This window comes from Chiloscyllium plagiosum, unplaced genomic scaffold, assembly GCF_037043375.1.
Source record: "Chiloscyllium plagiosum isolate Xiang-an unplaced genomic scaffold, Cpla_swu_hap1 HiC_scaffold_2, whole genome shotgun sequence".
Lineage (NCBI taxonomy): Eukaryota > Metazoa > Chordata > Chondrichthyes > Orectolobiformes > Hemiscylliidae > Chiloscyllium > Chiloscyllium plagiosum.
The window spans coordinates 71159556-71187467 of NW_028270140.1; the positions used below are offsets into that span (position 1 = coordinate 71159556).

Consider the following 27912-nt stretch of genomic DNA (forward strand, 5'->3'; position numbering starts at 1 on the left):
CTATCAGCCTGCTATGAGAAGCCTTGTTAAAGGCCTTGCTAAAGTCCAAATTGACAAAATCCACTGCCCTTCCCTTATTAATCATCTTTTTCCCTTCCTCAAAACACTTAATCAAGTTTGTGAGACACGACCTTCCCCTCACAAAACCATGCTGTCTGTCACTAATATGTCCATATTTTTCCAAATGTGAGCAAATGCTGTATCTAAGTATCTTCTCCAATAATTTCCCTCCTATTGAATTAAAGGTCATCAGCCTTTAATTTCTTGTATTATCCCTTTTACCCTTTTTAAACAAAGCAACAACATTGGCTCTGGGACCTCTTCTGACTAAACAAGATACAAAGATTTCATGCAAGGCCCAGCAATTTCCTTGCCGGCTTCCATTGTGTTCTGGGATCGATCCCATCAGGTCCTAGGACTTATCTACCTTAATGCTTTCCAAAACACCCTATATTGCCTTCATTTTAATACTGGCACGTCCTAGAATATCAACATACCGCTCTCAAGACTCACTGTCCACCATGTTCTCCTCCTTTGTGAATACTGATGTAAAGTATTAATTAGGGACCTCACCCACTTCCTCTGGCTCCATGCATAAATTCCTTCCTTTGTGCTTGAATGGACCAATCCTTTCACTTTTGCTTCTCATGTATGTATAAAATGCCTTGGAATTTCCCTTACCCTGTTTGCCAAAGACATTTCATGGCCCCTTTTAGCTCTCCTAACTCCTTATTTGAGTTCTTTCCTGCTATCTTTGTATTCTTCGAGGACTCTGTCAGTCTTCAGTTTCCTAAACCTTATGTATGTCTCCTTTGCCTTTTTGAGTGTCATCCAATACTCCCAAAGCCTGTCATCCTTATTTTTCATTTTCACAGGTACATACTGGTCCTGAACTCAAACCGACTGGCCTTTCTAAAATTCCCACTTGTCAGATGTAGTTTTATTCTCAAAGTGCTTCCCCCAATCTACATTTCATGGTTCTTACTTAATATTGTTATAAATTTCCCCAATTTAATACTTTTGCCTGAGGAGAACTCTTATCTTTATCCATAAGTAATTTAAAACTTAAGAATTATGGTCACTATTCCTGAAAAACTTGCCCATGAAACTTTGATCTGGGCTCATTCCCCAATATCAGATCGAGTATAGCCCCTTCCCTGTTTATTACTTATGTGCTGTTTCAAAAAACTACCCTGGACAACAGTAGAAACTACTTGAATCCAAGTACCTGGCACTAAGGGAGTCCCAGTCAAAATAGGAGAAGTTAAAATTACTCACCACAATGATCCTGTTGTTTTTACATTTTTCCATAATCTATCCATATACTTGTTCTCTTCCAAGATGGTCACAGAGTAGGACTCCTCAGCCAGAGCTTAGCCACTCCATCTGTTTCTTTTCTTTTCTCATTTTTCTCTTTTGTGTTTTTGTAACTTTCCTTCTTCTCAGCGATGTCCTGAACTCCTGGCCTCAGGAGTTGGACTTGGACTTGGACTCTTGGTCTCAGCGTAAACCAACATGGCGATCTTTCAGCTCAGCATGGCAGACACCACACCCAGTCTGGCGGTCTCTCAACAGACCAGCGTGGTGGTCATCAGTCATGTGGCTGTCGTCCAGCCCAGCATGGCAATCTCTCAGCTCTGCGTGGTGGTCTCTTGACGGCCCAGTGTCTCTTGGCAGCGTGGTATGGTGCTATTTCAGCCCCACGTGGCCTCAGAAAGGACCTTCGGACCTGAGATGATTCCAGAGGGCCTTAAGGTGAAGACCGGCACAGACTGGAGTCAAGGCCCACTGTGAACTAAAGGTTAGATGCTATCATGAACTGGGTTGGAAGGATAGTTATTCTGAACATTTTACTTCTTTATTTCCTAATTTATTCCTATGATTTGTAATGCTAGACTTTCTATTTATTTATTTATTTATTTATTTATCCTTTTTTTTTGTCTCTTCAGAATTTGTACTTAAGAATCTGGACATAAGTACCTTTGTACCTAAAAGTGCGCCATAGGTGGCAACCTGTAAATTTTTCACTGTACTCATTTGAGTACGTGACAATAATGCTAATATCAATTCTAATTCAAAATCTAATATATCTGTTTACCTGTCACCCACTGGCTGTTGGGAGGGCTGGAGTAAAATTCGAATGAAGTGTTTACACCCTTCCTATTCCTGAGGTCTACCCATATGGCTTCGCTGGATGAGCAACCCCCCCACCAAGGTGTCCCCCTCAATAGGCTGTGATATTCTCCATTAGCAGGAGTTGGGAGGTCATGTTGCGGCTGTACAGGACACTGGTTAGGCCACTGTCGGAATATTTCGTGCAATTCTGGTCTCCTTCCTATCGGAAAGATGTTGTGAAACTTGAAAGGGTTCAGAAAAGATTTACAAGGATGTTCCCAGGGCTGGAGGATCTGAGCTACAGGGAGAGGCTGAACAGGCTGGGGCTGTTTTCTCTGGAGCGTCGGAGGCTGAGGGGTGACCTTATAGAGGTTTGCAAAATTATGAGGGACATGGATAGGATAAATAGACAAAGTCTTTTCCCTTGGGTTGGGGAGTCCAGAATTAGAGGGCATAGGTTTAGGGTGAGAGGGGAAAGATATAAAAGAGGCCTAAGGGACAACTTTTTCACGCAGAGGGTGGTACGTGTATGGAATGAGCTGCCAGAGGATATGGTGGAGGCTGGTACAATTGCAACATTTAAGTGGCATTTGGATGGGTATATGAATAGGAAGAGTTTGGAGGGATATGGGCAGGGTGCTGGCAAGTGGGACTAGATTAGGTTGGGATATCTGGTCGGCATGGACAGGTTGGATCGAAGGGTCTGTTTCCATGCTGTACATCTCTATGACTCTGTGACTCTATGCTTTTAAGTTTTATTATTTTAGATATTATTAAACAAAGTGCAATTAAATCCAATGTGAAACTGGTGTCTCACCAAATTGACATTGCTAGGATTTGACATGATGCCTGATTGCTTCAAGTGCCTGATTACCATCTCCAATTTGAAACCCAACCCTGCTTCTTGCTTGCTCATTTGTGGGTGATTCACAAGAAACATTTAAAGCAATCACTATCATTCAATAAAAAATGATATGCTTTTTGTTTACTCTTTGAAAACATATTAAGTAGATAGGAAGACACTTTGCATATTTGATGTGTGTCACTTCTGACAGTGATAGTTTAAAATATGTAATAGATTTTCCATCACACTCTAAATGCAGTTCGATGCAAGGGTTGTATTAGATGTGGAGTCAAGAGTGTGGTGCTGGAAATGCACAGGAGGTCAGGCAGCATCTGAGGAGCAGGAGAATCAACGTTGCGGGTATAATTCCTGATGAAGGGCTTATGCCCAAAATATCAATTCTATCAATTCTCCTGCTCCTCGGATACTGCCTGACCTGCTGCGCATTTCCAGCTCCACACTTTCGACTCTGATTTCCAGCATTTGCAGTCCTCACTTTCTCCTTATATTAGATTTAGTTTTGAGTACCATCTATAGCAGCAGTTCCTTGTTTTTCCAGTCTCTAACTTGTTTGGAATTCTTCAATTAAAGAGCATATGAGATATTATTTTATACATTTTCTTAAACGTTAAAATTATTGCAAACAGAAGGAATAGAATGTTTTATTTAGCAGAGCAATCTGTATGTACAGCCTTACTTCTTTATCACTTAATGAAATATTTAACCCACACTGAACATAGAAACAAATCAGCTATGAATTATCCACCCACAACTTCCCACCATTCTTTAAATGTCTAATAATTATGTAAACTGCAAACTAAAATGAGAAGTGAATGCTTTAATGATAGACAACCCCTAAGGGAAAATAGTTGTGTTCTGTAATGTGTCACCTGATTACACTGACTGCTTTGTAGAAAAATGAGATTGTCAATGACACTCAAAACTGTTATGAAATATGCCAATGATGAAAAGGTTTTGATCATTTAAATCTAATGCTTGTAAATCTAAAATGGTAGTTTTAGATTATGCTTTTATTTCCACTGATATTATATTGCTTATTTAGTAAATACATCAGGAAGTCCACTTAGAATACTTCCCTCAGTTTGGAGAATGAGTGAAAAAAAAGAATTTGGTTTTCTTTGTCATTTATGATCTTCCAGTTAAATTTTAGAAACAAAGAGGTTTGAAATGTCTAATTCAAAAGAAACTAAATAGGTACACATTTTGTATTGTTTTCTTTAAAGCACTTTTCGAACAATTAATTTACTAACCAAATAAGACTGAATTTCAGAGGCTTGTTAATTATTCAACGTATGAAATGTCCATCTGTGCCAGACTATTGACTAAAATTTTCCAAATCATCTACCAGCATCACATGGGAAAATTGTTGGCAAACAAAATGACAAGCAAAGTTTCACACGTTTTATCACAAGTAAACACTATTTTTAGTAGGATATTGGTGGAAATAAATTGGTTTCAAAACTCACATGCAATTTCTGTACACATTTGAAATACACTCAATGATTTTTAAGGATCCCATTTGAGATGGATGACAATTAAAACATTTCTATGTTACTTTCTTAGTATTAGTTAATAAAACAAGATTTTTCTGAATTAATTCATTTGCTTTAATCTTGCTATGTGTGGACTTGATTCATTCTGCATGTCCCTGTCCATTTGCTGCTGCTTAAATTTTCTTTAAGAGCAGCTCTAAAATTAGGCAATGTTTATTGAATGGCAATTTCGGGTGAAATATCAAACACTGCACTATCAAAGAGGTGATATCCAATCTGTTTTAAAAAGTTAAATAAAGAGCCGTGGATCCTGGAGATCTATTTTAAAAAGTGTCTGGTTTCACTGCTCCTTGTGTTTACAGCAAAGCAGTTTATTACACTATTGTGCAAAGCAAATCAGTTCTAATTGCAGATCAAATTTATATATCTGCAGATGATCATGAACCAAGCATGTTTATTTTTAATTCAAGAATCACAATTTAAAAGTGATTTAAAATTTACAGTATAGTATAACAGTTTCCTTGCAATTCTCAGGTTAGACTTAATTGTACTACCCAACACACATAAATATACAAATCTTCACACCTGTGACAGCAAAAAGATGCAAAGATCAACAGTCTTTTTGCCAGCTTCTTTCTAACCACTGAAAAGACCTGCTTTAGCAATGACTAGATTTCACCTTGACTGCTTTCTCTGATTACATAGTAAACATGTAAATTTACTCTGTGTTGCTGTGTTGCATACAATGTCACTGAGGGGTTGAATCAGAAGCTTGCTTGATTATACAGCTGAAGTGTTTACATTGGCTGCATGATGGATAAATAAGATAGTTACAGGGTCATGTAAATAGTATATCCTATCCTATATAATGCTTCCAATTGCATGCTTATCAGATTTGAAGTATTTTCTCAGTGGATGCAAATATAAATCAAGGGCAGGTTTTTGGTTATTGCTGGAAACTATTAACATCATATTTCCAGATAGATGTGTACTTTACTCAAATGTACCTCCACCTAGAACATGAATTATGCAAATTGGTTGACACTTTTTGCCTTCTCCACTCCATCTATATATTCTCCCACCATCATCAACTCTACTTGAAACTGAAGATCAAATTTTAATCTTGACACTGCTGTGTAACAAGAGCACTAGAAAGCATTGAAGAGCCAGTCTTGGTTATCTCCCCTTTAAATGAAATTATGAGCCTATGGCTATAACCAGGGTAAAATTACAAGGATGCATTCCACAAACTGTGGTTGTATTCCTTTGAGTTTAGAAGGTTTAAGGGAGATTTAATGAAAGTTTTCAAACTACTATGGGGAACATGTAGGATAAATAAAGATAAATTATTTTCATTGGCTAGGTGTCTAGTTCCAAAGGAAATAAAAATTAGAACCAGACCTTTAAGGAATGAAATTAGGAAACACTTCTACAAGTAAAAGATTGGTAGAAGTTTGGAATTGCAAACTGTAATTAATACTGAATCAGTTGTATATTTTAAATCCAAGATTGATAGATATTTGTTTTTCAAGGGATACAGGACAAAGATGGGTATATGAAGTTAGGCCACAGATCAGTCATGATGGTATTTTGTGAGTTTAATGGAACTTTAGCTGAAATCAACAAGCAGTATTTTAAAAGGGGTTTTAGAGCCTTATTAGCTGATACATGTACTATTGTAACAATATTCTAACATTGCAATGTTGTAAAAGATTCACACTTCTTGACAGGAAATCTGGATCATTAGAAAAAAATCTTAGGAATAGAAGTAGTAATAAATGAGGTCAATGAATACTGAAACTTGAAAAATTCTAAAAAGACAAAATAGATTTATATGTATGAGTACAATATTGCATTCAGACTGCATTTAGTTTAGAATGTGAAGCTGCCCAAACTTAGCATTCTAAAGACCTGTGAATACCCAGAATTTTAAGCACATGATGTAAGTGGAGATGAGGGTGGGATTCTTGTAGTATCCAAAACGAGCAGCTGCTCCATCTGCCATTGTGATGGGTTGAAGTTAGGCCTTTAGATGCCAGAGATTTATTAGTAAACTGCTAGGCAGCTACAAACATCAAGAGGGATCCTATTGCAACTTGTTTCTTCTGGGAGTTGGGACGTTATTCAACTCTAATATTGATCTCGCAGGCAGATCAGGCAGGAATACAGCTGATGGAATTCACTGAGGTAGTTGGGGATAGGGGGAGGAAAGGTAGTGACAAGTTGCAGGAACCAAAGATGCCAGCAGTGAGAGAATTTTCTTTCAAGAATAGAGGGATATTGTTGACTCTCTTGGACTTTTCCAAAAAAAATCAAGCTTACAGAATACTGAATAGCCGGGACAGGGTGAACGTTGGGAAGCTGTCTCCATTGGTAGGAGAGACCAGGAGCTGAGAGCACAGCCTTAGAGTAAACAGAAGACTGTTTAGAATGGAGATAAGGAGAAACTTCTTCAGCAGCGAGTGGTGAATCGATGGAATTAATTGCCACAGAAGGCTGTGGAGGCCAGGTGATTGAGTACATTTAAGACAGAACCAAATTGGTTCTTGATTGTCAAGGGGATCAAGGGTTACAGGGAGAAAATGGAAGAATGGGGTCGAGCAACTTATCAGCCATGATTGAATGGTGAAGCAGATTAAATGGGCTGAATGACCTAATCTCTGCTCTTATGTCTTATGGTTATCTTAGCTGTTTAGTGAGCAGCCACCAGTGTGTTGTTTGAGGACTGCTAATTTACCAGGTATGGTGCCCGATTCCCTAAATTATATCTGAAAAATTGTTTATAATTTTAATTTGCATATTTAGAAACCCAATATCTGTTCCAGGCATATTGACAGCCTACTCATTCACACATCCATCGTGAAGTTGTGACATGCAAGTTTATGGTATTAATGCACTGGTTGAGATGAATCCTCTGACAACCTCATACATCACCCCAACCCTTGCAAACACATCATCCCCACATTCCAACCTGTCAATCACACCACTCCACTTTCCCCAGGCCTCACTAGTCCACTATCTTCAATGTTGTTAGCTGCTGCCATCTGTTCTTCCTGTGGCAGGCAGTTGAACATTGTCCCAAAGGTCATCAAATTCAAGTGTACCTTAAGGTGAAGCAGGAATTAAGGACAGGGAGTAATTTTGAATGTCATAAAATCTAACCTTATTTTCATATAATACTTTGATTTCATGTTGTTATTAACAGAGATATTATAAAATGTTTCAGCAACTTGGATGGCAGAACATCGTTGGTATATATGACTTTCTCTTAGCAGTACAAGCTGAGAGGAATTGCAAAGTTGAAGTGGTGTGGCAGCATGACAATCTTACAGAGCAACTATTTCAAAAAAGAGTATAACAAAAACATGAAATATGTGAACTAAGGAATCGCGTGACGAGAATACTCTGATATAATGATGTGTAAATAAGAACTGGATTTACAGTTTTAAAAGGGGAACTGAATTACACACTGCCCTCCTAACCAGGCTCATCCGAAATATAAACAAAGAAATTGCTGGAAAAAAGCTCAGCAGGTCAGGCAGCATCCTTGGAGAGAAATCAGAGTTAACATTTAGTGTCCAGTGGTCCTCCCTCAGACCTGCTGAGCTTTTCCAGCCAGTTCTGACTTTTGTTTCTGACTTCCGCAACCGCACTTCTTTTGGTTCTCATCTAAAATGTTCAGTCTTCATTTCCAGTGTGCAGTGTGGCGGGAGACCATTTGTTGAAACAGAATCACACTTATTGTTAATCTTTCTATGATCTATTATTGTGTAAGATGTCCATGAACACATAATAAAACTTAATTTGCTATCAATATCGGAAATTATTTGCATATAGACGAAACCTTGGTTCAGTGATGGCATGACGCCTTGACAGGAGAGATACTATGAATTACTTAGGAGTGGAATTTTAGAATATTGTATCGTACTAGGATTCTTGTAACGAAGTAGTTGAAACAAATAAAAGCGTCTTTTACGTATCGCGCGTGTGGTCTGGAGTCTTTTCACTTATCAGAGTTTCAGTTCACAGGGGTCCTGCGTGCAAAGAAGGCATTGTCTGGAGAATATCACCCTGAGGGTTTTCCCCAACAACAAAAATATAGTCAGGATTCCGAGCAACTTGTCGTCTTGGGGGGGGGGGGGGGGTGAACGGAGGTACACGTGTAATCTGTTTCTCAACTCAAGTCAGTTTCAAACAATCAATAAGAAGTTCGCCGTGAATATTTCCTTTGTGTTACCTAACAAGCCAAGAGAGCTGTAAACAAACAGAATAAACCGATGTAATCAAGGCTGAAAAAGCCGATGTAATACCTGTTAAACATCTGGATGCAATTTTCTAGTAAAACGAACTGAAAACATACGCGGACCGCTTTGATGTGCATTTCAGCACAGACATTGTTGATGTGTTCGCGCTTTTACCAAACCCAGGACTTAAAGTGAAGTAGATATTGTCAAAATTGTGTGTGTGTGTGTGTGTGTGTGGGGGGGGGGGGGGGATGAATTACACACCAACAAAATACATTCCAATTTATTTAATTAACGCGACGTATATAATAAGACCTAAAATTATGATTACATTAGCTTCAAGGAAACCCTTTTGTTCAAAGTTGCTTACAACAATCATAACAGCCCGACATGATGCACTCCTTCAACAAAAGCAAGATGTGAAGCTTTGCTACACTGTTATAATTAGTTAACATTCCTGCTCTGGCTCTTTTCGTTGTGGGTGGGACAAAGGCTTGTCTGTCTATGTTTTTTTTCCCCCTGTCAGTATTTGGAACCCACGTTACTTTGAGTGACAGCTGAGCCCGCCGCCGCCCTATTGTCTCTCTCTGACTGACTGACGGACGGCCACTCGTTTGATTCGAACCGTTTCAGCGCAGCCCGCGCGAGCGAAGGGGGTGGGAACATGAGGGCGGAGGGAAGGAAGTAGAGGCCAATCAGAAAGAGACAAACAGACACAATCCTGCGCTCTATTGGTCTGAGGCATAAGTCGTCAGCGTGATTGACATTCCATAGTCACCAATAGAAAAGGAGTCGAAAGGCAGGCCGCCTCGCAATTGCTGGGCTCTGTCGCCGCTCAGCCTGATTGACAGCTGGCCGACAACGGTAGCCGCCTTCCATTGGACAACGCTCCGCGATGATGACACAACCCCACGTGTAACAAGGGCCCCTCTCCGCATCCTGATTGGCGAAGAATGGGATGGAACGTATCCTCAAACTGCGCGTGTCTAAATTTGGTGAACGATCACGATGGGGGGGGTGGGGGAGGATGGGTGGAATAGAAACCGCGTGTTAATGTAACCAGTCTGTGTGGGGGGAAACTGCTACATTGTTTTTCACTGTAGCAATTATACCCGCTTAAACTTCGCACGGTATACATTCTATATTTATTCTGGTGGATATTCTGCAATCAAAGAAAAAGAAGCCGAGAAGATTTCCTGGGGCGGCTTAGAAATTTGGTCTTGTTACAGAAGTGGCAATTGCTGTTTTCCGAAAGGTTTTGTTGTCTTAAAGACCGAGAGGAGTTGAGCCGGGACAGCGAGATCTGCCAGCCTCCCTGAGGGCTTTAAAGTCTCTCTTAAAACACCACCTTTTTTGGGGGGACCTAAACCAAGGATGCGCTTGCAGTAAACACTTTGTTTTTCTTTTCGAGGGAATTCTTATTAATGTGCGTTTCTTAAAGGAGATCGAGCGATTGTTTGAGCAACGGTGGTTAGCGTCTGGCGGACCCAGCAATGTTTCCTCAGAGCAGGCATCCTGTAAGTAAAGAGAAAGCAGCTCTCCTGGTCGGCCGCTTTGTCACTTCATTGTGTGATCTTTATTCAAGGAAATGAAAACACCTTCAGCGGAGCGATGTATAGTTGCACTACCAGCAAAGTGTCGTGTGATATTTTGAGTGGAAAGCTACTTCTAATCAGTTCCCAGATAACCTGCGTGCACATCTGTTCCTTGCTGTGTTTTGAAACAATGTCATCTCAATAACTGTCCCCCCTGAAAGTTGGGCAGGAAGATCACAGATTCTACCGAGCTTACGTAGACCGACAAAAGGTCCAGTGTTTAATTCTGTCAAACGACCTTGCCCTCTTTCAGTGTCATGTGTTTGTGTTCGTTGCTTTCTTCTGTCGGAAAGTTTCTGGTATAAAGCTGCCTAGGCTGCGAGTTGAATCGTTCGCGGTCTCTTGTCTCTGTGTACTTGTAATTCTTGTTTCCTTACCCGCTGTTTTCTCAGACGCCGCACCAGGCTGCAGCCCAGCCTTTCAAATTCACCATCCCCGAATCGCTGGATCGTATTAAAGAAGAGTTCCAGTTTTTGCAGGCTCAGTATCACAGGTGAAATAAGTCTTCCATTCTCTGCCGGGGAAAAGTATGTTTATTTGCTGCTGGTTAGTTCAGTCTCCGGTGTTATTTGGTTTGTCTGCGGTAGGTAGCCAATGCTTACTTTCCCTCACCAGAGAGCGGCGCTCTCGCTGCGGCCAGATTTTGGTTCCTTTCAAAAGATTGCAAACAAACCACACATTGAGGAAACAGGAGTCTTAGTGGTCTAAACCCTCTGAACTTTTTTGACACTTATGAATTACATCGTTGAAAATCGTAAATTATACGAGTTGATTTCAATTGTATACAACTCGGCTTAATTTAATGACTAAAGCATTTAGAACAGTTGAGTTTATTTACTTTATTATTCGTGAAGTTTACAGTTAAATTTTAATATCCGGTGCATTACAATGGGTTGTTCTTTCTTTTGATTTATCCAGTACTTCTGTTTTTGCTACTACTGCAGTCTTTTACGTAGGCACTCTTTAAGATGCTTTTGTTGTTGCTTTAAAAAAGTTCCTATGTTGACATTTTCGGGGCTGTTTAAGGATCGGTAACAAACACTGGACCTTGTGGCGGCAATTGCATCTTGTGAAAGATTTTTAAAAATTTTTGGTATTTTACAGTCTAAAATTGGAATGTGAGAAATTGGCAAGTGAGAAGACAGAAATGCAGCGACACTATGTTATGGTGAGCTTAAACAATTACCTTTTAAAATTAGAAGTAGTATGCTATTAGTTTGTCATGTTTCCCAATCTGAAATGGGAAGTAAACTACTGAAAACTCGCACTTCTTCAGTTTAGTCAAAACATCATTATCATTTGGTTTATCATCATGTTTTCCTTTTACAGTATTATGAAATGTCTTATGGATTGAATATTGAGATGCACAAACAGGTAAGCTCATTTTTATAGAAATTCTTTCTTTGAACTTAGTGAAGTAGATGTAACGAAACATTTGCCATCAACATCTGAAGGAAGAGCCTTAACCATTTTGTATCAAATCATCATTAGAACTCTCAGGATCTGGAAAATGTAAATTTGCAACATAATGTTAAAATTCAAATTTTATTATATGCCTGACAAGTTGACATGATCATCATGGCTTGATAAACAAAATGTAATATTCTAGAAGGATTTATGTAATGTCCACAGAGTATGGTGTAGTGACTAACACTCCTTTGTATGCAAAGAAATTTGAAGGTGAACAGATGCCTCTGTTGGTCCTATGCATGTGGAGTTTATGGGGTTGAGGGAAATAAAAAGCTCTTTGAGGTTTAAAGAGATGGTCATAAGTTACTGCATTGTATGTTCGTGATAACTAAAACTGCTCTTGTACATGAGGCATAGATACACAATTGATGATACTGAGATAAGGCTAGGCTATTTTTGAGTATATTAAAATAACAAAACAAAGCACAATGTAGGCGGATAATGTGAGCAAGGCAAATCAAGCAATTGATGTATTAAATGATGCTTTGACTCTGGTTGTGTGCCAAGAAAACATTAATTGCAGGATGAAAGCAATCCAAGAGAAGTGGTGACTTTGTGATTTTTAATCCTGAAGATACGATTGATAGTAAGTCCTTAAGACATTGATTTTCTTTTTTGAAAATGTCACCATTAAATTATCTCTTTGCTGAGACATCCTTGTCAAAAAACATAGGAATGGGTTTCAACTTGGGGTCTGATTTGACTGATTCTATGCTTTAAAATTCACCACTGCTGAGAAATGATTATTTGATGTATTAATTTAAATGCAGTAATTGCCCAAGTGGTCTAGTGTGCTTTTGTCTTTGGTTGTGTTGCATTGAAATGGAAATGCAGAGTTGTTTGCATAACCACCTTGATGGTTGTCAAATGCAGCAATGTTACTTATGTACAGCAGTGAAGGATGTTAAGTTAATTTTTTTTTGTAGAATGCTATATGATGGATTCCTTCTCAGTCCTGATTTGCTTCTCTCTAGAGATTTGAATTTATACATTACATTTAAATTACATTTTTCTTTTGTTAAGATATATTTTCAACCATGCTGAATTTTTATACTACAAATTTCAGACATTTATTGTTACTATATATGTCTGCCAAAGGTATCTGATCATAATTCTTCAAAACAGATGACTTTTGGGGCCAGAGGTATAACTTGGTTGAAACTGAAGCATTTTGCTGACTGATCACCAGTGTGGCCTAAGTGCTCATTATGCTGTAGAAAAGGCTTATGCAGCCTGGTTACGTTTGACAAGAAATCTCTCTGGGAGATGACTGGGCATTAGTGAGGCTCCTAGCAGGCTTATCTTTTTATAGTTTATACTCTAGATAGCAAGTGAACATTGTAAGAGAAAATGTTCTTCTTGAGGTTTGTCTTCTGTAGGCACTTTGCTTGGTCTTTGAGGATACCACCTGCAGAGTTGTAGAGTCGTAAGCAAATGGTTTTTATTCAGACATAAGTGCTTTTTGTTCATGTGTAATACTGAAAACATGAAAAAAACTATCCGTGTTTTTGTTTAAATATAACTTTTTTAGCATATTTAGAAGCATTTGTTGTAAGAAGATGAATGGATATTGATTACAGTTGTCAGTTTTAACTGATTAAAATTGTATTGTTTTTTCATGTTTGTACTGGCTTGAGAAAATTCTGTATTTTGACTAGTGAGGAATATTCATTGTTTGAACTGGCTTTGTTTTATTGGTTACTTTTAAATTCATTTTCTGAATGTCATCAAGTTTTTTTTGATGTAGTAGTAATGTGTAAAAAGATGTGGTTTCTTACTGGTCAACAGTGTACTGATAAATTTTAAGGAAGATTTAAGGAGGATTTTAAGGAAGATTTGAAGTAAGATTTAAACTCAAGTTGTTAATGTTTCAGCTCTTCACATCAACCTGCATAATGTTCCAGAGTATAATGATTTCTTGCTATAATGTACAGGCAGATAATTAAAGGTGGAGTGTTGTGATCTCACAGTTTAACTGGTGGCCTTTCAAAATTGATTTGGCAGAAAGAATCTCGTTATTTCTACTTCATGTTCACAAAATTCCTTTTCACCCAAAATAGAAATATTTTGGTTATTGAGACATTATTCAGTAACTAGGATCCTGCAGCTAGTCTTGGCCATCCTTTTTAACTTTCAGATTAACATTGATCTAGTAATCTGAATATGACTTTGAATATTGAGATTATAGTCTAGCTTTTAAAGCTAATTTAACTTTTGTCCTGATTAGTTGACTGTAGTACTGAACATAGTGCCTAAGTATATGAAACATTTTAAATTGTTTGTTGTCACATGGAATTCTTGTCCTTTGGAAATTTCAGATAATGTACAGATGATGCACAAAATACTGTATATTATGTTCTAACAGATATAACATTTGATTAAACTAATTATAAGTTAGGCTAGGATGGACTTCGATTATATATAATGGGTTTTGCTGCTATTGGCAGTGCTAATTGGCTGATTGGTCTCTTCCAAAGTAAGCCAGCAAGGATGCAATTTTCTATGTTTGAAGTAAGTATTATTGAGATGTATGGTTATGCATTTTCATAGAAAATGACCAAAGAAGATTTGCTGCTATTAAATAAATTGATGAAACTAAACGTCTCAAGTTTAGTTGTTCCTTTCCATTCTTTCCTCTCTTTCAGTCCCCTGATACCTGTGTTCCCAGTGACAGAATTTTTCCCCTTCTCAAGTATTTTGGTCTGACATAAGTTCTTTGACCTATCCTTGATCTGAGATGGGATACTATTCTTAGCCTCTCCATTTAGTATGAGTTGAGTTTCATTTTGCCTTTCCTTGAGATTACTACTAGGTGTTTGTGTAGAAGCGGGAAATCTTGTTAGTTCACATTATCGGTATGCAATGTTTGGTTGGCTTAAGTGATGGCTGAATAAAATATTTGCACTGCACAATGCTGGATATGCAATGTTTCAATTTAGCTGTAAATAAAAGAATCCTTGAAATTGGAGAAGGGAATTGTAATAAAAAAAGAACAAACCAGAGATACACTCCATCTGTGGAGTGAAGTAATACAACTGTTGACCTTTTGCCATCTGCAGCATATGATGTTTATATCCTGGCAGGACAAAATCAAGACTCTGGCAGAACTCCCACGTTTGTTAGCACTCATCAAAAGTTGGTTTAATGGATTGGGCACATGCGGATGGAAGACACAGCAGTCCTCAAGCGATTATGTTGAGGTAAACGGGACCAGGCAACTTAAGTAGGACCCCCAAAGCTCCACTTCAAGAATGCTTACAATCATGGCATGAAGGTCATGGACATAGATTATTGCACCAGGGAGTTGCTAGCTGATGACAGGAAAATGATGACGCCTCCTGTCAACTAGTGTGTAACACTATGATGACCAGTGGTTTAAGTAGCTTAGCAACACTTCAGTGAACTCATATGTATAGTCATGGAACTAAACTCATTTGAAACTAAGTAATGCATGTATTTTCAGTCTCATTTAAATCAAATATTTGTTAAAAGGAAAGATCCTGTTCTTATTGCGCAAAGATGTATCAGTTTCTTTGCAAACTGCATGATGGTTAAAAGAAAATCTGTTGTCCTATTGTAACTGATGTCATAATGAAGTTTTACCATTTCTTTAATTTGTTAGTCTCACGTTGATCTCTCAATTTGTGTGGAGGTATCTGTAAGGCCCATTTAATTACAGTGTAGGTCATACGTCTTGTATCTTTGGGTCTGTTCACTTTATTAGATTTTCATTTCTATGGCCCTTGGTAGGGTTCCCTTGGGTTCTTCAAAGTGGCTGAGTAATTGCAAGTGCTGATACTGGAAATTTTAATCTCCCTTTTCTCATTAGATTCAATTGTGTTGCTTGAGGGTGCTGTAGGTGACTTGTGTCATTAATTTTTCTGACATTGTGTTCAAGTTGAGTCTTGCATTTGGTGAGTCATTGATATCACCATGTCTCTCTCAGGTGTTGTTTTGTTGTAATGAAACTGAACCTCTTTCAAATTAATTGTTTGTTTATACTGAATTATAATAACAATGCAAAAAGCTTATTTTGTAAGTGACCAAGTTTATATTTCTGTATTTTTCTCAATGGGAGATATTAAGTTGGATTTCAGCCTTTGGTCAATTCTAAATGTAATTTGCTGTCTGTGTTGACAGCTGAATAGGGATTTGAAAATATTTTTAATCAACTTATTTAAATGTGTTATAATGCACCACTCAGCAGACATTGCTTGAACCTGGATCTTCTGGCCTAAAGACCCCATTTAAGGATTTGAATGCTCATTTAAATTTAGTTATTATCAGATTGGGATAAAATAGTCTTATTACTTTGTTTTCCATTTTGGGAATTGTTACTCAAAACCATGTTTATGTTTATTTGCATCTAGATGACTAGAACAAAATGAGGAGCCTGACATGGAAAGTTTTTTTTTAAGAATGTTCCATATACGTATTTATCATTTAATTGAAGGGAACTAATGTAGGTAACTACCTTGAAAACTGATTTGAGGATTTTTTAAGTCCAAAGTTTTATATAAATTAATTTCATTGTACAATTCTAAACAATAAGTTGAAACTAATTGTTGGCTGAAATTAAATTAAACCATGTTTACTTTATTTATGTAAACAAATCAGCACCTCAACTGCATGGCCTGTCTGGCACTTCTCTCCCCACATCTTTCTTTGTAAGGCATTACTGATGAGGTCTAAAGTTTATAAAGTGAACTGTTAATTAAAGGCCATTGACAAGAGCCAGGGAATCTTGACAGTTAAAGCTTTACACGGCTTGTGTATCCTATTGCTGTCTTGGGTAAACAGTTGCTCTTGGCAGATTATCCAGACAGTGACCAGTCACTGTATTGACAAGTGCAGACACAATAAAAACTATATTAGGAGTCATGCCATGAGGATTTGCAGTAAATATATTACAGCACTCGAGTGAATTGCCAATACTGCTTGTTTAGCATTTTGCACGGCTATGGGAGTATGGATTTTGCATTAGAAGGGCAAGGCTGTTGGAAAGCATTGGTGATGGCTGGAGAAATTGACTCTGAGATCCAATTGCTGTCTTTGGATGAATCATGAAAAGCTCCTGTTAATTATAGAAGAGCTGGCTGTATGGGTTTAGAGGATGGCATGGATCTTTGCTTCATTAGGTTCTGTGTTGTAGCTTGGCTGTATAATGCAATGAACTGAAAAAGCAGGAGTATAGAATTAAGTTTGGAAGTCTAGTCTCAAAAAATAAAGTAGTTTTATTTTCAGATATACTGTTTGTACCCAAGTAATTATTTTCTTCCATGGTTTAAATTAGTACTTCTTTTGCTCAACCATTTGCATTTACCTCCTGTCATTTAATTTGAAACTTTTAATAGACTCGTGGATCTAGTGCTGCAACTGCATAGGTTCCCAATGGGCTACTACTGTATGAGTAGAACAGGCTTGGCTTTCTTTGCTAAAATACTTCAGTACGAAATCTGAATAACTTTAATGGCAAGCAAACCTATTTTTACAAATGAGCACTCGGGGAGCCTGCTGACCAACATCAAATGGAAGGCGTCTCAATATAATTTGGGTGGAGCGCCAAGTTATTTGCATTCATGTGATTTCAGGTTGCAATGTTCACCTCATTGCTACTGCATGGTGATAAAGCTGAATAAATTAAATATGTTGGGATGTGTTGAAAACAAGTTACAACCATGGGTAACAGTGTGAGGCATTTATGCCAAGGAGAGTCATGACATACTAAAGATGTGAGAAGGAGACTCCCAGCATCTCGATGACAGCTAAGTTTCTGTCAGTTGGCTATGATTCAACAATATTCACAGTTGCAGCTGTGCAATGTGAATATTTGCATTAAAGTGAACAGCAGCTACTAAAGACTATTTTCTAGTAACAGGAATTTGGAAGATGAAAAATGCTTTATTCTATGTTTATCTTAAAAGAAACTATTCAGATTTATAAACAAAACACTAATTGGCGAGCACATTTTGCTCTATTACATATGAATTTCGAACTATTCATGGCTAACTTGGGGTAGTTTCTAATTTGTATGGAGTTTGTCCGTTTATTTTGAGAGAAAGTTTCGTTAGTGAGAAATTTCTCTGAATCTTGCACATTTCATTTGTAAGTTTGACTAAAACTAATGTCTGAAATCTAAAATGTTTAGACTGTAGTAAAATCTTATTTCCTTTTATCCGAGTTGTGCCCTTTGTAATCCATTGATTAACAAACTTCCCCATTAAAAATTTTGTTTGGGTTAGTTTTGTTGTAGCTGCTTAAAGACATTACTAAAATATTGTATCCTTTTGGTTTGTTGTGGTATAACAACTTGCATTCATTTGAGGGTTTTAATATCGTATGGTATCCCAATGTGTAATTACCCAGAAGTGTAATCGGACAAAAAAACAATGACATTAGCCAACAAAGTTGATCGAAAACTTGGTCACCATGATGTGGAAGAGCTGGTGTTTGACTGGGGTGGACAAAGTTAAAAATCACACAACACCAGGTTATAGTCCAACAGATTTATTTGGAAGCACTAGCTTTCAGAGCACTGTTCCTTCGTCAGGTGGTTGTGGAGAATAAGACTATAAGACACAGAATTTATCGCAAAATATTACAGTGTCATGCAACTGAAATGATACACAACAAACCTCAATTATCCAGCATTCGATTATCTGAATTTCGGATTATCCGAACAAGGTCTCGACGCTTGGCCACACTGTTATCCAGCATTCGATTATCCAAACAATATACTCCCTGCTCGTGTCATTCGGACAATCGAGGTTCCTCTGTATTGAACAAACCTGGATTGTTGTTAAGTCGTTCATCTTTTAGAATGGATTGCAGGTTTCGGTTCATTAGTATGTAAATCCCAGAATGTCTTTTAAGTCACCTTCTCGAGATAACTAATGCATTGTCTGAGCTAAGATGTCACCTAAAAGGTGTGAGGTTAGAGTCTGGCTGTATCCCAACCTTGAGTCAGACTGGTTCAATTTCCAAAGTGGAATTTACAAAACATTGCATGTATTGACTGCTTGAAGATTGTGCATTTTTTTTAGCAAAATAGAATGTATCTGCAAATATAATTCTGGAAATACAAATTCACTCCATAGACTCGTATGTGAGTGCGTGTGCATGAGAGAGAGAAAAAGTGAATGTGTGCATGTGAGTGCACCTGGGAGAATGTGTTTGCATGTGTGAAAGCTTGGTAAAGTGTGGGTGTGATAGAGTATAAACCTGTTAGAGAGAGAGAGAGAGAGATGTGTAATGGGGTCACCTGTAGTGTGACATGAACCTCGGTTGAGGCCATCCTTGTTGCTCCTGAACATGGCAGTCAGCCTCTGCTCCGTGACTCTGTGCTGTTGCCTATCCCAAAGTCTGCCTTGGAGGATGGTCACCCGACGATCTGAGACTGAATGTCCCTGACCACTGATGTGTTCCCGACTGGGAGGGAACACCCCTGTCTGTTGATTGTTATGTGGTGTCCATTCATCCACTGTTGTAGCGTCTGCTTGGTCTTGCCAATGTACTGTGCTTCAGGGCATCCTTGCTGCAGCATATGAGATAGACAATGTTGGCCAAGTCACATGAGTGTCTGCTCCATACGTGGTGGGTGGTGTCCATATGTGTAATGGTAGTACCTTGTCGACACTCTGACACATCTTACAACCCTGTCATGTCGACCACTGCATGTGTTGTGGTCAATGTCCTGAAGGCTGGACAGTTTGCTGCGAACAAGTGTCTGTTTAAGGCTTGGCAGTTGATTAAAGGGGAGAAATGGAGGCATAGGGAAGATCTTGGTGAGATGCTCATCCTCATCAATGTGTTGCAGGCTGTGAAGAACATGGCATGGTTTTTCAGCTCCTGGGGAGTACTGGACACCGAGGGGTACCCTATTGGTTGCAATCGGTGTCTGTCTCCTGAGGAGCTTGGTCAACATTTGAAAATGTTGTCACTAGTGAAATGCTATCGTCATACCAAAAGAAGTGAAGGATATACAAAAGCATTGACTTTTCTGAGAGTTAGACAATAGGTTCAAATTGCGGAAATGGGAAGGATTGAGCCCATGGAAGCATTGAACATGAGGATGAGGATTTTAAAATAGAGGCATTGCTGGTGTGGGAGCAAATGGAAGTCAGCGAGTGTGGTAGATATCTTGCAATAAATTCTATTAGTCTATTATAAGCCAACAGAACTTTGCATGTATACATGTTTATGGAGGGTAGTGGAAGAGAGGCTCTTTGTGGACGATTTTAGAATGGTTTAATCTGGAGATAACACAACACAAGCATGAGTAAAACTATTGTCTACCAATGAATTAAAACACCAAGTTTTGACTTTCTTCGTATTAATGATTCTGTAAACTGGGAATGACTGTGGATTCCTAAGTGTCACGTCAGAGATCTGTACACGGAAGAAATCATTTGAATTTTGGAGTGAGAGAAAAGACAAGATCTCCAATTACTCAATGATTTAGGGATTGCATCCGTGTTGCTATGGAGACTATCTGGAACAAATTAAATTTCAAGGAATTAAATAATCTTTTAAGTGCTTTTGGGAGTGCTAATTTTGGCAGTGGCACTTGCACCGATTTTAAATTTTGGTTTGATAAGCCATTCTGTAGCTTTTGCATTCCCACAGATCATAAAAAATGAGAACTGATGTAAACCACAGTTTAATTTTTCTTCTCAAACTCAAACCTTGAAAGCACTTGTAAATTCTTGAACTTGACAATTGTTTTTTCTGTTTGCAGTATGCTTTCTCAAACCACAGTGTTGATGGAAGGTATTTGATGTGCTGTTACACTTTTAACAATTTGGTTCCGGCTCCTCATTTATTAAACAATCAATTAATGGAACACTAGAATACATTAGTATGCTGTTTTATTTGAGTGACATGAAGGAATGCCTTTGTCATGAGTCTGCTTTAAAAAATAAATGGAAATGAGAATTGGCTTGAGGTCAATAAGCCATTTGTGGTGGTCTGACAGCCTTCGATTTCTTCTTCTCTTTGTGCTTGGCACAGATCATCTTAAATTATTCATTAATGAGCAAAAGTGCAACATTGGATTTTCTCATTGTGCATTATAGTGTTGCAATTTACAAATGAAAGGGTATCCATGTGACAATTCTTGCAAGTGTGATTGTTTTTAAATCATATGTTCATAAGATTCAGAAAAAGGTACAAACAATTCTGGGAAATTATTTGCTATAAAAATGATTGCTAAGGTTAAAGAGGTTTGAAGAATGTCAGTGAACTTGTATTTTCCTTTTTTTTTGTAGCATAATTTACATATTTCCTGTATTCAAGAACACATAAAACCAGATGTAACATTTTATTTTCTGGCTTTTTGAGTCAAACCGTATTATTAATGAATATGTGGAAATTAAACATTTTAAAATGGCTACGTAGGTATATGTTTATGACCACAAGTAGTTCATATCTGCTTAGTATGACTATAATTAAAGATAAAGTATGGGGCAACAAATGCATGTCTAGTGTGTGTCACATGATACTTAAAATGAGAAGTTCGCCTTCAAATCACCATATGAATATATTTTGCTATAAAAAGTAAATTAATGTTCTCTAACTTGATTTTCATAATTTTCAGGTCTGGACCATTAAAATATTATGAAATAGGAGCAGAAGTAGACCATTCGGCACTTTGACCCTTCTCTATCATTCAAGAAAGATTATGCCTAATTTAGTTTGTGTTTTGACTTCCACATTTATATTTTCCCTGATTAACCTTAAATTCTTCTTCGGTAAGGGAATCAATCTACCTCTGCTTTCGAAGTATTTAATGACCCTACTCCTACTGAAAGTCAGACAACTCTCTGGAGTAAATAAGTTCTCATCTTTGTCCTTGAAGGATGACCTTCTAATTTTGAAAGAGTGCCCCCTCTTTTGGGCACCCTGAACGACAAAATATCTTTTCCATGCCCACCTTCTCATTCCAGGCCATTCTGGATCATTTAAACTTTAGTCAAGTCATTCTTAACTCTTCTAAACTCCGGGGGAAATAAGCCCTGACTGACTAGCTTATCCTCGTCAATCCATTAAACTCCTCTGAACTATCTCCAGTGCATCTACATTCTTCTTTAAAGAAGGAGCAGTGGTCTCATCAGTGTCCTGTATAACAGAAGTATTTTGGCATTGAGCCATATGTTGCCTTTTTTTAAAAAAATGCATACAGTGTTTGTGCTGTGTTCAAAGTTATAAAGGTAACCTACAATACTTCACCTTGTCCATGCAGCTGTTGTTGTGACCAATATCTATGAGTTGGGTATAAGTTTGAAGTCGTCTTTCCTTCTTCTGAGAGCCAAGCTCCTGTATTCTTTGTGATGAAAGATGTAAGGCTTCAGTATGAATTGGAGCTTTGTACGTTAGCAAGTGCTACATAAGTTTACTTTTCTATCCACACAGCAACCCATTTCCCACTTTCAGCAATAAATGCTGTTAATGATTTGTATATTTACACCGTAACATCAGACCTCCATGTGAATGAATTGGCATACAATAGAATTCCTGTGTGACTCTAATGTCTGACGGCAACTGTTTAAAATGCCCTCATAACATTAATTGGTAATCAGAAGTATAAATAAATGTTTCCTATCACTGTCAGTTTCAAAAGTGGCTCTTGGTCTACAGCAAATTGTTGAGATTTGTAGTTGTTCTTAAATTTATAAGTATTTTAATAAGAATTCCACCGACCACTTAAAGCTGCACTTCATTCAATCAGTCACTAATGATGCTGAATTGCTGAAAATGGGCAAGTTTCTTTGTAAATAGGAAAGCAAATTTTAGCATAGTATGACATATGTAGACACTTCAGTTAGCAATATAATCTTTGTATCATTGATGGAAACCATCTACCTAAGTACCTGCCATAACTTAACTGCATAAAATTATTTCCATATTTTTTGGCAATAACTCCTGTTGTAAATGGTTTTTAGAAAACTTAGTTATATTATCAAAAAGATGATCCAGTTCTAAAACTCCATTCAAGTGATGAGTATTGCCATTTCCTAATTAAACTTTAAGAAGGTGATGGTGACCTGACTGGAAAAGCTGTAGCCCAAGGTATGTGGAGACACACCACTTGCTGTTAGGAAGTGGGTTCCAGGCATTTGAAGCACTGACTTTATGTGATGCGTGAGACGTTATGACTTGGCAGGAAACTTGGTGGTGTTCTCATGCAGCTGACGCTGTTGTACTTCGAGGTGATGGTGATACAGGTTTGGAAGGTATATTCCCTCTTTTTTTTTCTCTCTCTTTAATGTAAGGACTTCCAATGTCTGTGCATGGCAACAATTTCTAAAACCAGAACTCAGTGCGTCAGCATGTCGATCTGCATATGCTGACTTGGGAGGAATCTGTGTGGCTATGCAACTTGTCGGGAATTTTGCTGACAAAGAAGATTTGCCTACTTGTTGGATTGAACCTTGTAAATATTCTGTATAACTGGGTCTGTGTGCTGCTGGTAGAGGGAGTGCATTTTTAAGTGGTGGATGAGGTGCTTTTTCTTGGGTGGTATGGAGCTTTTGAGAGTTGCTGCAACTGCACTTGTTCAAGCAAGTAGATAATATCTCATTGTCTCCTGCTGCTAGGCAGGATTCCAATGAATTGGTTTTAATTAATTGGGAGGTTGATTACTTGTTGCAGAATTCCCAACTCGTGACCAGCTCTTGTAGCCACGGCTAATACAGTTCTCTTTCTGGTACTGAGGAAGGGTCATTGGATCCAGAAACATTAGCTTTGATTTCTCTTCACAGATGCTGCCAGACCTGCTTGGCTTTTCCAGCAACCTCCTGTTTGTTGTTTCTGATTTACAGCATCCACAGCTCTTTCAGTTTTTAATCTCTTTCAGTTTTTAATCTCTTTCTTGTTCTTCCTTAACCCACCCTGGACACAGAATTTTGATGTAATGTTTACACTTGGAATATCCTCTGCTGTCCATGTCGTACTCTCGCATCATATGTGATTATTCTCAGTAGCAAGGTGGACATGAAGGTATGGACAAAGGGGGGATAAAAAGGCAGGGTCATTTAATCAGATGATGTTTGAATGAGGTGTCTGCTAATGAAACATTTTAGTGCTGAGCTGGTGCTCCATTAGCAGACAGGTAATGCAGTATTTTTATCAGAGAAGTCTGCAGGTATGTTTATTGGGGCAAGATGACTTGATCCAGCAACTTGGTTATTGAAACATGTAGTGTCATAGGAGTTTGAGACTGTATTTGCTTCAAATCACCCATCAAGCGTACCTTGGCTAGAAAACTTGGAAAATCTTAAAAATTTCTTATGCACGTTTAGTTTGGTTAAACTTCACCCTTGCATACGTTTTGATTGAAATTGATAAACTCTGGCAATCTAAACGATAATTGACAAAAGTTAGACAAGTTGCTTAGGGGTGTGCAACAATGGGTGGCACAGTGGTTAGCACTGCTGCCTCACAGCGTCAGAGACGCTTCAATTCCAGCCTCGGGCAACTATCTGTGTGGAGTTTGCACATACACCCCATGTCTGTGTGGGTTTCCTCCGGGTGCTATGGTTTCCTCCCACAATCCAAAAAAAATGTGCAGGTTAGGTGAATTGGCCATGCTAAGTTGCCCGTAGTGTTAGGTGAAGGGGTAAATGTAGGGGAATGGGTCTGGGTGGGTTGCGCTTCGACGGGTCGGTGTGGACTTGTTGGGCCGAAGGGCCTATTTCCAATCTAATCTAATCAATGGGCAGAGAACATTGACTCTGTTAGGCACACAGGAACTGCATTGTTGGTTTGCAGCACAGTTCTTTGAAAAGGTTGACAAAAGGCATTTAGTACTAGTGATATCTCCAATCAGTAACTTTTTCAAAGAAGGAGTAATCTGGCAAATGTAAATTAATGCAGCCTTATTCTTGCATTCACTTGATAATATCAGTACATGAATCAATGAATGTTGATTAATTAACTGACCATTTTGTAGAAAGCAGTGCAGAAAAATAGCCCAAGTTTTCATGGTTGTGGGGGAAAAAAATTGACAAACCTTTTTGAGCATATAAAAATATAAGAAAAGAAATGTTTTGAACATTTCGGAGTTGGTTAATTTACAAAAAGTTTTACTAAAGAAGTCATTATAGAATTTTCGTATTTAGTCATCAAGCATCAACTGCAGTATTGTGACCAATTCTGGGCACCACAATTAGGAAAGGCCTAAAGATTGATCAGAATTTGTCAAGATGCCCTGAAGCTGTCTGTGATTAGGGGAGGTTGGAGAAATTAGCACTGTATTCCTTGAAGCAGAGAGATTTATGCAATGACTGAATATAAGTATTCATGATACGGAGATATTTTGATGAAGTAGAGGGAATGATTCTTCTCTGGGTAAGTAGGATATTAATTAGAAGTCATAAATTCAGAATCTCTGGCAAAAATCTAGAGAGGAGAGAAGCTATTAGAATCAGAAAATCTCTATTTGAAAGGTGATGGAAATTGATTCTAAAAAATTGTAACTGAAATTGGACAATTCCTTGAAGATTAAGAACTTTATAGGGTTAAATTCTAGTAGAGGAGATTTAGGACTAAGCTCAACTGCTCTTTAAATGAGGCACACAAGCTTAACCAGTTGAAAGGCCTGAATTTGTATTGCAAGTTGCCATATTTCTATATTGCAATTCTTGTGTGGCAAAACATTCAGGAAGTTAACACCTATAAATATCAGACTGCGTGCAAGTTGAGTTCAGTATAAGTTTATGGAATATATATTTCAGCTAACAGATTACTGTCAAAAGAAGGTATAATTAATTATTGACCTGGATTTGCAGTTTGAATTATGGCAGAAGTCATTTACAATTGCTTTTTTTTTTGTAAAATTGACTATAACCTTTGGAGAACAAATATGGAGAGCTGAATGCAGAAATCCAGAAGTTGCTGTCAGTGATTCCCTGCTGCTCTGTAGATTGTGCTGTTTAATTTCGAGCAGATGGAAATAGGGTAGATAGTACTGAATTGATGTGAGCTTTCATTTTTATACTATTCTCTACCCATAGCAACCCTTGACAAAGGTACACTTTGAATGAAATGTAACTGGGTTTTTAAGTGTGTCAATTTGTAATTACTTTTGAATAACGTCTCTGGCTTCGGTGAACATGTTTTATATTTGCAAAATGTATTTTTATTCTCCTTTTTGTGTGATGTTTCTGTTTTATGTTTTAATCTTATGTTATAATCTTTCATTCCATTTCTTTAAATTCATAAAAATGAACAATTGAAACTGCTTCATGATTTGCTATTTGAAAGAATTCTTCATTGTGATGGTCTCCTCTATGACTTGACAGCAGAAGCCTCCTATACTTGGCACCTGAATGAAATTAATGTTGACAAAGGTGACATCCATACTGCAAAGCTCACAGGAACTTTGTGGACAACTTACAGGTTGTTCAGCTATACAGCGTGTTTCATTAATGTGAATTCTCTATAACGCGATTGACAAATTGGGGACACTATTTCTACACCGTAAACTTTGAAAGCATGTATTGGTAGTTCCAGTCCCATTAGTTTCAGTGCTGCTGTTGTTACATGATTTTTTCTGATAACAAGGGATTGCATGACAATGGAACTACCATGTTATAGCGGAACCAACTGTGCTTTGAATTCACTGGTGACTACCAACATCACTACTTTGCCGCTTTTTGCAAATTCTGAGGCTTTATTGTTTGTCATGCATAAATGCAATTATGCTTGAGGTATTCCTTATTTCTGTTCAAATATCAGTTTAAGCTATCTTGATATTCTTAGTTGTCCCTTTACATTTTGTAGTTACGTAATGAATATGGGGTGTGCAGCAAATATTTTAAGCTTGCCTGAAAGCAAGTAGGTCAGTGCTGTAAGCTGGCAATTAGTGAGAACTGAACCAACAATAGAAAGTGTCATATGCTCATTGATTATGTAAAATATAGCAGAATTCCTTCATGTTAATTCTAATGATTCTCAAAAAGACGAAAGTACTTCAGTAAGGGGCTTGCTGAGCTTGTCATTTGTGAATAAATCAAAAGGCCATCATTGCTGTAGCAGGAACTGATGAATGGAATTGCTTTGTCATTCTTTTGATAGGCCTTGCTCTTAAGCTTGCTATTAAAAATGAATGCAAACATTCTGGCATGTTTCAAGAGTTCTGCATTAGGAACACAAACAATGAAGAGTACTTGAGATTCTGGGCTAAGAGCTGCCAGACATATACAAGAGCTTCCTCTTGTCAATGGGTTCAAAATCTGCCTTGAGAGTGAATAAGCGTAATGCACTTAGTGCTGCCAAGCTCTGGTCATGCAGCTTTGAAAACAAAATTCAAATACGTAAAAGAAAGAATAAATATATTTTAATCAATATGCATACCTGAAGCTGTCATTTCTACAAAATGTGTTGGAAACTTGAACTACATTGTTCAAATGAAGTATCTTTTAAAATTTATTTTTAATAATTTCATGATTTCTGCTCCATATTCTCTTGGAGGGCACTTTTGGCTCTGTTTCTTTTCAACAAGCAGGCAGGTCCCTCGACCACTCTAACAATGAAATAGGTAATTAATTTTCATGTTGGTCAGCTTGAAGTTATAAGGAAGATTTATATGATGTGAAGTGATTTTATACAATGTAAAAATGAAATTCTGATGAAAACCTTGTGAAACATGCTTTGTGTCTCTTTAGTGGAATCATCAAGCAAGTCAAACTCAAGCTTAATTTAGCTAGGGTCATAATTGGTTCTAGATCCTTTTTGTGTTCTTAAATATGTGTTTTACTAGTTTGTGAAATACTGGGAAATAAAGAATTTTGTACATGTGTACAGTGTCTTTTGTGACTTCAGGAAGTCCCAAATTGAGCAAAGTGTTTTACAGCCAATGAGGTAATTGTTAAATACAATCAGTATTGCAGGAAGCATGGTCGCACAGTGAGGTCCCACAAGTAGCACTGAGATAATGACCAGCCACTCTTTTATGATGTTATTTGAGTGATAAATATTGGCCAGCATACTGGCAATACTACAGTGCCATGAAGTAGTGCAATAGGCTCTTTTATGTCTACGTAAGAAATAAAGACACCATTTGCCCTAATATCCCATATGAAACACAGTATAGCAATCTCTTGTTATTGCACATGTGTTGGTTTAGATTC

At 37.8% G+C, this 27912-nt stretch overlaps 1 protein-coding gene across 5 annotated transcripts in view; it reads left to right on the forward strand.

Annotated features, from left to right (window-relative positions):
• The first annotated feature begins 9759 nt into the window (after positions 1-9759).
• Positions 9760-27912, forward strand: part of LOC122561196 (transducin-like enhancer protein 1) — a 117020-nt gene continuing 98867 nt past the window's right edge. For 2 of the 5 annotated variants that reach the window (XM_043712770.2, XM_043712788.2), the window contains exons 1-4: positions 9760-10234; positions 10705-10805; positions 11417-11480; positions 11642-11686. In XM_043712770.2, coding sequence (XP_043568705.1) covers positions 10211-10234; positions 10705-10805; positions 11417-11480; positions 11642-11686 — 234 coding nt within the window. In that variant the 5' untranslated portion in view covers positions 9760-10210. The other 3 variants (XM_043712804.2, XM_043712797.2, XM_043712813.2) reach the window with 2 other exon arrangements.